The sequence below is a fragment of the Parus major genome, chromosome 1A (assembly GCF_001522545.3).
Source record: "Parus major isolate Abel chromosome 1A, Parus_major1.1, whole genome shotgun sequence".
Lineage (NCBI taxonomy): Eukaryota > Metazoa > Chordata > Aves > Passeriformes > Paridae > Parus > Parus major.
In genome coordinates, this window is record NC_031773.1 from 44,755,161 (window position 1) to 44,767,364 (window position 12,204).

Genomic DNA, 12,204 nt, shown 5'->3' on the forward strand with positions numbered 1-12,204 from the left:
AAGTTCTCCAAACTATCTTCTATTTAGGTCTTTGCAGAATAAAAGCAAGAGGCTCTACTGACAGTACAAACTTCCTGTCTAGGAAGGAAGCTATGAACACCAGCAGAGCCTTGAGGATGAATTAAGCCTTTTTTTTTAATTCTGAGGCTTTTCATAACTATGTTTAGTACAGCCTATTAGAGCTTAGTTTAACTTTGTACTTTCAAACATTAATTTATTAACTCTCCCTCTGTAGATTTTTTCAATAGCAAAACACATCTGACACAGTACTGTCAATCTCAGTATTGTCAAGCTCACAACCAAACACACCCATCTCCTCTGAACTGTCCACTGGTGATTTTCATTACTGTTCAACAGCCATGAAGGAGAAATGTATTCAGTTATAATGAAGTGCTAGGAAGTGATACCCTGAATTTCAACAACTGTACTGAGAAGGGTGGGTTTGGGCTGTTATTCTGGATTTGATTTGCAATTGTTTGGTTTTTTTCAAAAAAAAAAAAAAAAAAGCAAGTTTTATTTTATGTAGTAAAAAAACCCAGTCATTTGATATTGCTATTTATTTCTTTTTAAAAATTAGATAATTCTCAATGTAATATTCTAGCAACATGCTACTAAGCACTCTATACATTCCTTCTTCAGAATAATTCCAACTAGATCTTGGCAAGGATAAACCAAATAAGAATTACTTTAATAGTACCATCCAGAGTTAAACCAAAGGAGAACTCCTCCCCTGAATCTGACATTGTATTTATGTGTAATTGCACCACTCATATTTAATACTGTGTTGTTTAATACAACTATTTAAATACAAATATTTTGCTTCTCTAATAGAAATATTGTATGTCTATTTTTTCATCTAATTCAGAATAATAGAAATTTCCATGGGCATTAAGAAGAGTTTCAACTAGGAATTCATACGGCAGGCTTTAAAATATTGCCTGAACCAGTTCTTCCACAGAGTTCTTGATTAAAATCTGTACACTTTCAATAACTATTTCCAGCAGTGCAAATTATGTGCCCTTCAAAAAGTTTTGATGAAAACCATTTTAATTAAAACTGGTTTGACAACCTGAATATGCAAAGTCAAACCACAGGATACTAAATACTTTTTGAGATTTGTTTGCTTATCTACAAACAGAACTTCCCACTTCCCTCCAACATCCTATGGAGCAGAAACAATTGTGGTAGCAATTAAAAGATTTTCATTTGTCAGATTCAAGGTCACTAGTTAAATTATTCTATCAGTTTTAATTCCAGCAAAGACAATCTCTTACAGGCATGTATGGTTTTGTACATTGTTTCCTAAATTGTTTAGAAGCACACTCTTATAGTCTCTATTTTACAGTGTTGTGCTTTTTTACTTTTCATCTGTACCATTTTTTAGCTGAAAATTATTGTTCCATTTGTACAAATCACCCATTATTAAAACTGTATAATTACATTTCATGTAATCTCACAATTTCATTGGGTAATTAAGTGACTCTCTACAGCTTTTTTTATCAAAAAAAAGCGCAATATACAATCAATGAATCCCAGTAGGATTTTTCCCCCTCACAAACGCTGACATTATTTAAATAAACTGAACCAAATCCTTGGGCATGTCTGATAAGTTGTGCAGGAATCAGACATGCATGCAAAATGGCTCAAAGCTCACCTGTCACAAAGGGCCAGATCCTACATCAGGACTACATCCTCTTCACACAGCAAGGAAAAATTAAGTGTGAATGTGTAAATTGCATCAGCTGTACAGATACAGTGGACCTTCATGCAGAAGGAAAGCCCAGTAGTATGCCCTCTTATTTAAATTCTCCAGCATTTGCTGTTTTATTTTAGGAGTGCATATGGAAAGGATATATGGAACTCTATAGCACCAGAGGAATATACTTAAAATCCTCTCGGGGCAAATTACACTGAATGTAGGGCCAGTTTAGGGCTGGTATTTTAATTTTCAGTAGCTATACTATTCTAGAGGATCTAGCCTGTATCATCATAGTGCAAATGTAACCTCTTGTATAGATATCTTCTGGCAACAATCAAACAACATAACCTTAGAAAGAGAGGTACACCTTGTTAGTGAGGCATGGTACATGGACTCTTATGTACCCAGGCACCTTCTTTCATTGCTGAACCATCCACTTTTCAGAAAACATTTTAAATATAACATTTATTTTGATAATATTAAAAGTAGATGATATGATTTTTTTTTTCTCAGTAAATTAATAAAGTACAGTATAAACTGGTTATTCCAAAATCATTTCAATTTAAAATGGGCTGAGAAAAATTACAATGCTTAATGATAATTTCAGAATAGTACCTGGTTCACAAACAATTTCTTTGCAATGAAAAAACTTTGTCTGTAAGCAAAAAAATAACCACATTTTCAAGTGATTTGCAGACAGTATTTTAGGTACCACCACCACTTGCAGTTCTGATGAGGATGCTTTGCACCAATAGAACACTGTCCTACTGATGATCAACATTCATCTTCTTCATGCGATGAAGCAGAGCATCCTTTTCCATTTGGACCTCAGCAAGAGCCATTTTGGCTTTGGCTAGTTCCTGTTTGAGACATTCATTTTCTTCAATAAGCTGAAATGATCGGGTTAGAAAAGAAACCTATTAGTATACCTCCATACTGATGAGTTTTTCCATTACAGTAACTTTTAAAATACCAAATGCTCCCATTCATTGCTGGGTGGAGGGTTGCTGAGGCCGAGTCAACTGCAACTGATTCTCAGTAAGTGTAGAACATGGAGAGAATTGATACCATTAAATTGATACCATATTTGATACCAAAAGGTGGGATAGCCAGTGCTTCAGCTATGCCATTTCGATTCTGGAGAGGAATGGAAATGACCTGAGATTCTAAGTTCTAGGAACAGATTCTTACCAGAAAGACAGTCAGTAAGAAAAACAGCCAAAATATTGTGTGGCTTCTGTCATCATCCATTCAAAATCTATGTATGACAGATTAGTAAGGGTCTGACCAAACAGCCAAGTCCCTTGTCTTTGGCAGTTGTGTGGTACATGAATGAGGGAGATAGGGAGAATAAAACTCCCTTATAAAACTCCCTCTGACATAATGGAAAAGTCAGTGTGCAGTGTATTACTACACTATTTAGAGAGCAGTATTAAATTGCTGAACCACACTATAATATCAACAATCCATATTTTCCACCTCAAACAGACTTCTAAACAGAAGAGTATCACTGTTCTGAGTATTTAAGGCTCATCCCCAGACAGCCTTAAAATTATGATTAATAATGATTGTAATATAATTTTGAGGGAGCAAGGTGAAGGCAAAATGAATTCTTAATACCTCATTTTTAAGGAATTCAGATGAATCCCTGCTTGATTTACAAGGTCTGGGTGTTTCCCAAGTAGTTTGCGTGGCTTGGTCCTGTGTTTTACGTTCAACAGATCCCACTGCTTGCTGCAATGTACTGCTTGAATTCTTCATCTTTGACACATCATTTACTTTTTGATTGTCTGCATTACAGAAATAGTGTGCAGGGATTTTGTCAAAAAAAATTTTTTAAGCTTTATTCTTATCAATACAAAATTAAACCCGCCTAAAACAAATATAATATTAAGTACATTGATATTTGCCTCTCAAAATCAAATTTAAGAATAAAATTTAATTAAAAACATAACCTTTTAGAAGATGAAAGAAACAATATGTAACTTCCAGCCTGGAGAAAATAAACACATTTTTATACCAACCTGTATCATCACCACAGAATATGCACTCTGAATAATCAGAAATTTGAGAACTATTAATATTGCTACTAACATACTGTCTCCAGGTCTCTCTGAAGATTGCATTTACATTTAAAGAGTAAAGAGTGTGATAAACCTGCAGAATCAAGTTTTTAAATTAGAAAATAACTTTAATTACTTGGCATTAAAGAAACTTTCTAGCATTTGTAACTGAACTGCACTATAACATCTGTTAAAATATACTGTTGTACATCAAGGGAAAAAGTCAGGGTCATGGTTTTACAGTAGTTTCTACTACTAGCTGCAACACAAAACAACAAAAATGGTAACCACCTTGGTAATCTCTAAAGAAAGACAATTTTTTAATTTGTTTTGCAGCAACAAAGGAACCCTAAAGTTATCATGATGAAGTGATATGCACTGATGAAGCATATCCTGATGACATTATAAGCATATTTTTATTTCTCCCAGGTTGAGTCAGCTGTGAGTTCTCACAGCCAATATACTATTCAAAAAGATAATCTTCCTTTTTGTGACTACACTTAGAATTATGGCATATGGCAACACAGCTTACACAAATTATCATCAGTTATCTTTTCATAATTAGTCCCATGTATGCAAAAAGGAAAAAACAACAGGATTACAGAACTGAGATATGAAGGTGCAGGAACATACAAACCTCTAATGAGAAAAGTGCCATCATCATTTCTTTCTATCCAGAGTATGTCAATATGCAGTTTTATGGGTACAAGCTCAGATGCCTTAAGATTTTCACGTGGACTATCATCCTAAAAAATACACATAATAAAAAAAGAGTTAACAAGGAAATCAAAATAGATAATTGGGATGTTTATTTAAAAATAAGTGGACTTAATGAAAGTTGAAAGGGAATGTTTCAGAGCAGAATCTTCTAATGGGATCTCCACTAAACTTTGGCTTAATTTTTTTTTCCCCCAGGGATTGTATTAAAGGCTGAAAATTATCTCTGGAGTAAGTCTGCTGAACTCAATATACAGTCCTATTAAAATACTTCAAAGTGTTTTTACAGACATCTCAATAAGATTATATCCCAACTCAAGACATTTGTTAGCTCAGGAGCTCTCTGAATCACAGATAAGAAGCCTGTGCTATATAGTATCTGATTTTCCCTTGAACTACTTAAAGATTGAATGGGTACAGCTATCGTTCTTGAGCAGATTTTGTCTTGTCAGAATTTAGTTTGGGACGACACCAGCTGCAGTTTCGTTATACTACTGTATCTAACAGAAGAGAACCTTCACAAATTACTTCTTTGGGGTCTCCCCAGTAAGTATTTATAGTTCATTATCCCTGTCAAACAGAATAACACAGCCAGTATAATCAGAAACTATACATATCAGCAGTAATAGTGTACCAAGAAAGCCGTTGAGATATAGGTTCCACAGTTTCTTGAAACAGCATTGAGATTGCAGCAGAAAATGCAAGCAATAAAATAATTTCTTAAATTCCTCCCTTGCCATGAAACACACTGCATCAAGTCTCATGCAGAAAAAATCAAAGAACATACTGCATTGAATAGGAGATGCGGCACACATTTTAACCATATCTTCTTGCTCTTTAATACCCAACAACTCTGTAGAAATGAACCATCTCTATGTCAAATTTGCAGTTAACCATCATAAGTAACTTCACCATGACTTGTGTGCACTGCTGAGTGAGCACTTCAGTGCTTTTACTGCCAAGTAGAATCTTGTTGCCAGTTTATTATTGTACATTCCCCATCTCAAGCAGCTGCTTTCTCAAGAACATTTTGCATAAGTCTGCCTTCTTGCCAATAAACTAGCACAATCCTGGCTTTAAATGCAAATGACTATATGTAAAGACTTTGTTATTTCCATTTGGGAATTCATGTTTGTGATCCACTGAAATGAGAGGAACAGATCCACAGTTCTTACAGAAAATGCTTGTGCTATGCTAATCCTGTAGAGGAGGAACAGCTCTAAAAGACTGCCCCAAGATCTTCAGGGGATGGAAGGGCTGTATCACTGAGGGAAGGAATACTGATGTATTCTTTAGCAGAACACAACTGCCTTTCCAGTCAATAATGATCTTGGCAGAATAAAGACCTTAGCCCCAGATTGAGAACTGGAGCTGCTCTTCCAATCCTCACCCTGTTCAAAGTTTGTATGAGTGATTATTACTGTCCAAAGCAATGTAATAATTATCTTTATGTTTGTTTCTTTGTTTTTCTACACCCCTCAAAAAACTGTCCTTATCTTTGTATTCAGTGGTTGTACAGCACAGAACTCACCATCTTCTTTAAATGTCTGAAAGTTCCCTAGGGGACTTGAGCAGAGACTTGAGCATTAAGTGTCTTCTTAATGTTTTATTGTTAATATTGTTAATATTTTAAGATATGGTGCTGAAAAATGCTTGCATTGTTTAGTATCTGTTTCTAGGTAGAGCAGAACATGAAATTTGGGTTGTAAGAAACAGTGTTCAAATGGTTTGTACTGGAATTCCATAACCTCTTTCCTTATTTTGTACAGAACTTTCATTGCAAGAACTATCCCTCCAACTAGGAGAGATAAGTAACCTTTAAAATCTATGGTTTGTAATTAGAAAACCATATCCTTTTCTAAGCAAAAAAGCCCAACCATAAAAATCAAATTGTGCCTCTAGAAGCTTGATCTACCTTACATATGAAATTCCCAGACAGTATCACTCTACAAGAAAGATTTGGGAGAGGAGGAAATAGTATAAAATATTAATTCATACAAATAGCTTGGTCATGCAGATAATTCCCCTCCAGGCATACCACAGAGCTAACCAAATCTATGGATTTTAAAATTGTTTTAGTGTTATCTAAAGACCTTTCAGAGCATGATAGCAGTTTCTTTGAAGTTAACTGTATCCAGATTAGTAGTTTATCATCAAAGAAACAAGAACACAATTTTTTTTAGAGCAGCCAAGTATCTCATTGTTAACATACTTTTAAATTAATCCTTGCATTAGAAACTTTTATCTTCATGGGCATCACTTCTGCGACAGTTTCATCTTCTAGAAAATGCTGAATGTTTGTGAGAGAAGATGTTAGAAATTCAGCACTGAAGTTCTCCACATGACACTGAAGAAACCCATTTTTTACAGCTAGCAGGGAATGTACAACAGCACTAGGCCCGCTTTCCCATCTCAGACTAATCTCAGGTGATGAATTAACAGGTCCAGCCACAGATTTACAGTCAGAACCTGTTGCAAAAAGAAAACAAATTTGCATTAAAATTTTGCAGTTACAAAAAAATCAATTATGATGTAATTTCTGCCTCTGTTATCCAACTGATTTTCCAAAAAGCACCATAGAGTTATTATTCATAAAAGGCAGTGTTGCAAATACAGAACTTCAGAGCAAATTTCTAAGTATATCACTTCAATACAAAAAATAGAGAGTACGTATAAGGGCTACTACCTCACTGTGACAAGAGAAAGGACAATGCAGAACTATCACCATCCACAAAAAAAAAATAAAAGTGTGTTTCCTTGGTGTCTTGACAATGGGAAAACAATTATTTTGCATGCTTTTCCACTAAGTCCTTAAATTTCAATTCAGGAAAACATTAAAGTCACTTCACTCTCTCATGAGAGCAGGTGTTTTCTTGGAAAGGCTGAACTTCCTGACTTAGGAACCATAAACAGCAATGCAGTAAGATAGAGAATATGACCACATATGCATTACTTGAGTGGCAATAGATTTGAATGTTAAAAAACTCTATGACTTTCTTGCTAATTTCAGTATCTTTATACAGTAAAAACTATTGCAACATTCAACTTAAAAAGTTCTAAAAACCTAAATAAACTAAACTAAAATAAAGTAAAAATTTAAGGTAACCAGATGAGGTGCTTGAGCAGTATCCATTTCTTGTACAAAATAGTTATGCTGTGGGATTCTCAAGTCATCTCATGGTTTTCAAGCCATCTATGATGGCTGAGCTACAGAAATTATCTCTGTGACAAGAATCACAGTCACAGAAACTATAAAACAAACAAGCATTGAAACTTGAAAGCTACCTCAAGAAAGAAACTCAAGAAAAACCAACCAAATTACGTCAATTCATCATGCAACAGACAGTGCTTAGAGCTACAGCAGCCTGACAACATAATTGATTTGCTTTCCTATTTGTACATTAATTGTGTTCCTCTTCCTGTATAGTGTGCCAGTTCATGGATGACCTGCCACAGCAGCAGTCAGGACTTACACAGTTATCTACTGGCACTAGAGTTGGGGTAGATGGACCCACTGTCAATAAGGCAAAGACACATGAGAATCTTCATCCTCTGCTGTGAACCAGAATCTCTCCCTTTGTTCCCTCTGTGAACAGAGGTTTCCACAACACCAACACCCACAACTCCATCCTTAAATCTTTCCAGTGTTTAAGAAGTGCTAAATCTCATGTTCCCCTCCCCCACAAAACTGACCCCGAAAACAAAGCAACCAACCCAAACCATAAGTATCAACTATCTTTTTAGGCTCAGTCCAGAGGGAAGTGAATAAACTACCGGCAGCCCAGGAGAAGAAGAGATACCCTCCAGATAGAAGAACAATGACCACTCAGTTCAATGAATCTCTGCAACTGGTTCAGGAAACTTAATTTCCCTCAAGGGCACATATACTTCCCACACATACAGATAAAGAAATAAGCAGTTGGTGCCCTAAGCATTTCTGCAGCTGAAGAGAGTGCTTGCATCATTGCTGGAAGAACCCTAAATACACAAAAAGAGCAGAGGAAAAGACCACACATTCAACCTCATCTTTGAGACAATTTTAGTTATCCTGCAGATACCTGAAAGGGCCAGTGTCAAGGGAAGATGGAATAAAAAGTGTGTTAAAATTTTTGGAAGCTGCTGTGAACTGCTGTTGCCTTCTCACAAGCATGTTCAGCATGGTAAAATCTCAGTAAAAGCACAGCCCTCCCACAACACCTCTGCCATACTCCATCCCGCCTTCTTTTGCATTTGCTGCCAGGCAAGATCATTGCAATATTGCAGTCCTGCATCCAGCCCTGCAGGGAATTGCACAGCTGCCATGTAGCCTTCAACTTAGTCCAGCTTTTAGCCACATTATTCCCTTTTTACATCTACTGCATTAACAGTATAGTAGATTTTAAACAGTTATTTTCATCCAGAACATCTTGTAGACTGTAATTATAACTTGAGTATTCACTGCATTGCATGGTTCCTCAGGTTATTGGTTTCAATTGCTAATACAGCACTTAAGAAAATTTTATTAAAGGTGTTGAAGAAGGAGGTTGCTTTTATTGGGATATTATCGTACATATTTGTTCAAATGTTCTTGTAGTTGTATTTTGTTACCATTAACTCTTTTAAACAGTCTCTTTTGACCTGTTTCTCAAGCTTTTTCCAAACTTTTCCTCTTTTTGTTCTAATAGAAATGATTATGAGACATGGGGAGCAGCAGCAGCTACATAAGATTCCTGACAATACAGAAATCATAGTGGAGAGAAGATGTATGTTATAGATTAGGAGTAACCAGCAATTCATAAAACCAAAAAAAAGTGTTGATGGCTCACCCATTCAGGTACCCACCAGAAAGAGAAAAGGAAGAGATATGAAGTGGAAGTATTTGGAGATTCCAATCAGGTCATACCTTTTCTATCCACAAAATAATGAGACAGTGCACAAGCCTCCTATTATCAGCTGAGAAGCATTATTATTATCAGAGGTTCAAGCTGTAGATACACACAAGAGCAGGAAGGTGGCATGTTCATACTATTTACTCCCTCTGGCTTTTACAGAGGATATGGCAGATAACCAGGAATCAATCTGCCTGCTGCATGATCTGAAGGTCAGCCATGAGTCCTCCCTGCTGGACCTTCTCCTAGCCTTCAGATGCTTGAATACAACACCATGCAACAGCTGCTCAGGCAGCAGCTGCTGGCAGTGGCTCAGCTTACCAGTAAATGGGTTCTTTAGCCAGGGCATCAGAGGCTGTACCACCTCTGAAGCACCTCCTGAACAAAAACCATGCTGATAGAAGGTTGGAATAAAAAAAGTGGCAGCCAACAGCTGCTACAGCTATTTCCTGGGAAAGGAGCTGAACCAGAAGCAGGTGCGTCTGGGATCTCCCCCAAAAACCCTACAGTGTAACAGAGCTTACATCCAGCAATCCATGTAGAAGGCTGGCAGAGGGGAGCAAAGTGTCTGACAAGACACTGGTTGATCTAGCTGTGCAAATATCTGGCTTGAAACTACACTCTTTGTATTAAGATCAAAATAAACAAAAAACCAACCAAACACCAAACCCCCCAAAAACAAACAAAAAACACAAACCAAACCAAAACCAGTTGTCTGTCTTTAAAACTCATATTTCCTGACAGCGAAAAATTCTTTAATTTTTCTTAAATCACATATTATAAACCTGATTAAACTGTGTGTGTCATTTAATCTAGAGAAACTGATCTTGAAAAAAAGAAACATTCCTTCAAAGTAAGGTACATTAAGTAAAATACTATTAGAGTCATAAGGGAGTTCCATCTTTCTGAAACCATAACACAATGGAAGGTGGTGTGGTTCCACCTTGCCAGCAGCCAGGCCAACTAGGCCCCACACAGCATCTCACTCCACCACCAGTGGGATTGGGGAGAGAATTGGAAGGGTAAATCCAGAAAACTTGTGGCTTAAAATAAAGACAGTTTAATAGGGAAAAAATCCAAAACCACAGCCCCATACCAGTCACTATGAAGATAATTAATTCTACCCCAACCAAAATGTACATAATGTAGCACATAATGTAGCTTACTTCATTTTCAAAAAAGCAAACTAATGACCATAATTCAATGCAATACACCTTTCTACCCACACGATCATACACAAGTTCTATTTACTTATTCTTCCTTTTTAGTGTATGGCAATGAAGAAAGAAAACAGAGATCTAAACCAGCATAAAAGGGATGCTAGTCTAACATAAAACTTTGTTTGCATTTTTATTTACTTAGAACAAATGCTTCCAGCTCCAGTTTCACCATCCTGAATTGTCAGTTCTTACCAACAGTTCTGTTGCACTGATATTGTCGAACACCAATATTTCCTAGTTGGTTCGGTATCACTTGGTTGACCTGTAAGCATATTTCTGTGTCTTCTCCTCTGATGTCAATTTCACCATTAACACCAAATACTTGAAAAACCACAACAGACATCTGTCAACAAAACCCAAATAAAACAATGTAAGACTATAGAATGAATTTACAATGATTGTTTGTAAGGGATGTCTAAACCTTTTCCATCACAAAAGGAAAAAATCCCTCTGTATCCAATCCCTCTGTATCTGTGCTCACAGAAGCACAAAGTTTTCTCATTTTCTTCTTCTTTTCCTTTTGTACACATTGGCTTTATAATGGATTGCTCAACAGCCTGCCCAAAGACAGACACTTGTATTCATACCCCACTGACACCAACTCAGAACTGGCTAGAAAAGCCATGGATGTGATACAGAGTTTCCTTACTCTGACAGAGAAGCACATTACCTACGTGATACCTGAAATGTCAGGTATCTGACATTACCTACAACTGCATTCAACTTCAGGCATTTCATAAGCACAACCAAGCACTTGCAGTGTTGAATCAGACCAGGTTAAAAAGCTAGGATAGGCTACTAAACTTTGGCTATCTGCATAGTGGTCAGCCCATTTCTCTAATTACTGGGTTGCAGTATTTTTAAAAAATAAGTAGAAGCCAGTTTAAAGGCAGCTTTGGTATCAGAAGATATGTGTTCATCATCGTTACTGCTATTTTGGGTTCATTTTTCTAATGACTTGAAAAATTACCTCTAAAAGAAGCCATTTTAGTTCTGTTTTAAGGTTTAATTTATGGAATCATGTATTCTAATGAAATACAATAATATTACCATTTCTTCACTAGGCTCATGGGCATTTTCTGAAGCAGCACTCATGGCATCTGGAGATGACCCATCACAATTTTCAATCACTGTGCCTCCTTCATGGACATTTTCTGATGGACTTTGATAGTTTGTGGCTGTAATACCTTCCATATTTATATCAGAAAAAAGGCAAAGTTAGCACAGCATAATCTGAATCACTCCTACATTAAGAATAAAGTCAGTGTCTGTTAGTGTATGCACACATTAACTCATTTTTTAACATGAGCTGAATGGCTTATTAAGGAAATATCTATGACTGAACTGCCAAATCCATTCCTCTTACAAAGAGGGAAGTTCTAGATGCTAATCAAAAGTAAAGCAGCATATTGTGACAGAACCAAACCCGCACTCTGCATGCACTGTTAAAAAAAAACTGTGAAGGCATTTTTTAGTCTTCCAAATCAAATAATATAAATGTGACCCAGTTGGAAAAAAAAAATCCAAGTTGTGTATCTAAAATACTGCACAGTGCCTTTAGAGCAGATGCTTGTATATTTAGAGAAGTAAGCTACATATCTTTTCATTAGAGCAATCACGATAGTGTTTCCTTGACA

General features: G+C 36.3%; 1 protein-coding gene across 4 annotated transcripts in view; it reads right to left on the reverse strand.

Moving 5' to 3' along the window:
• Positions 1-539: 539 nt before the first annotated feature.
• Positions 540-12,204, reverse strand: part of UHRF1BP1L (UHRF1 binding protein 1 like) — a 46,564-nt gene continuing 34,899 nt past the window's right edge. For 2 of the 4 annotated variants that reach the window (XM_015628566.2, XM_015628564.2), the window contains exons 16-21: positions 11,618-11,754; positions 10,760-10,910; positions 6,692-6,948; positions 4,400-4,508; positions 3,320-3,489; positions 540-2,589 (exon numbers count right to left, since the gene is read on the reverse strand). In XM_015628566.2, coding sequence (XP_015484052.1) covers positions 2,464-2,589; positions 3,320-3,489; positions 4,400-4,508; positions 6,692-6,948; positions 10,760-10,910; positions 11,618-11,754 — 950 coding nt within the window. In that variant the 3' untranslated portion in view covers positions 540-2,463. Of the gene's footprint in view, positions 2,590-3,319; positions 3,490-4,399; positions 4,509-6,691; positions 6,949-10,759; positions 10,911-11,617; positions 11,755-12,204 lie in introns of those variants that run through there. The other 2 variants (XM_015628565.1, XM_015628567.1) reach the window with 2 other exon arrangements.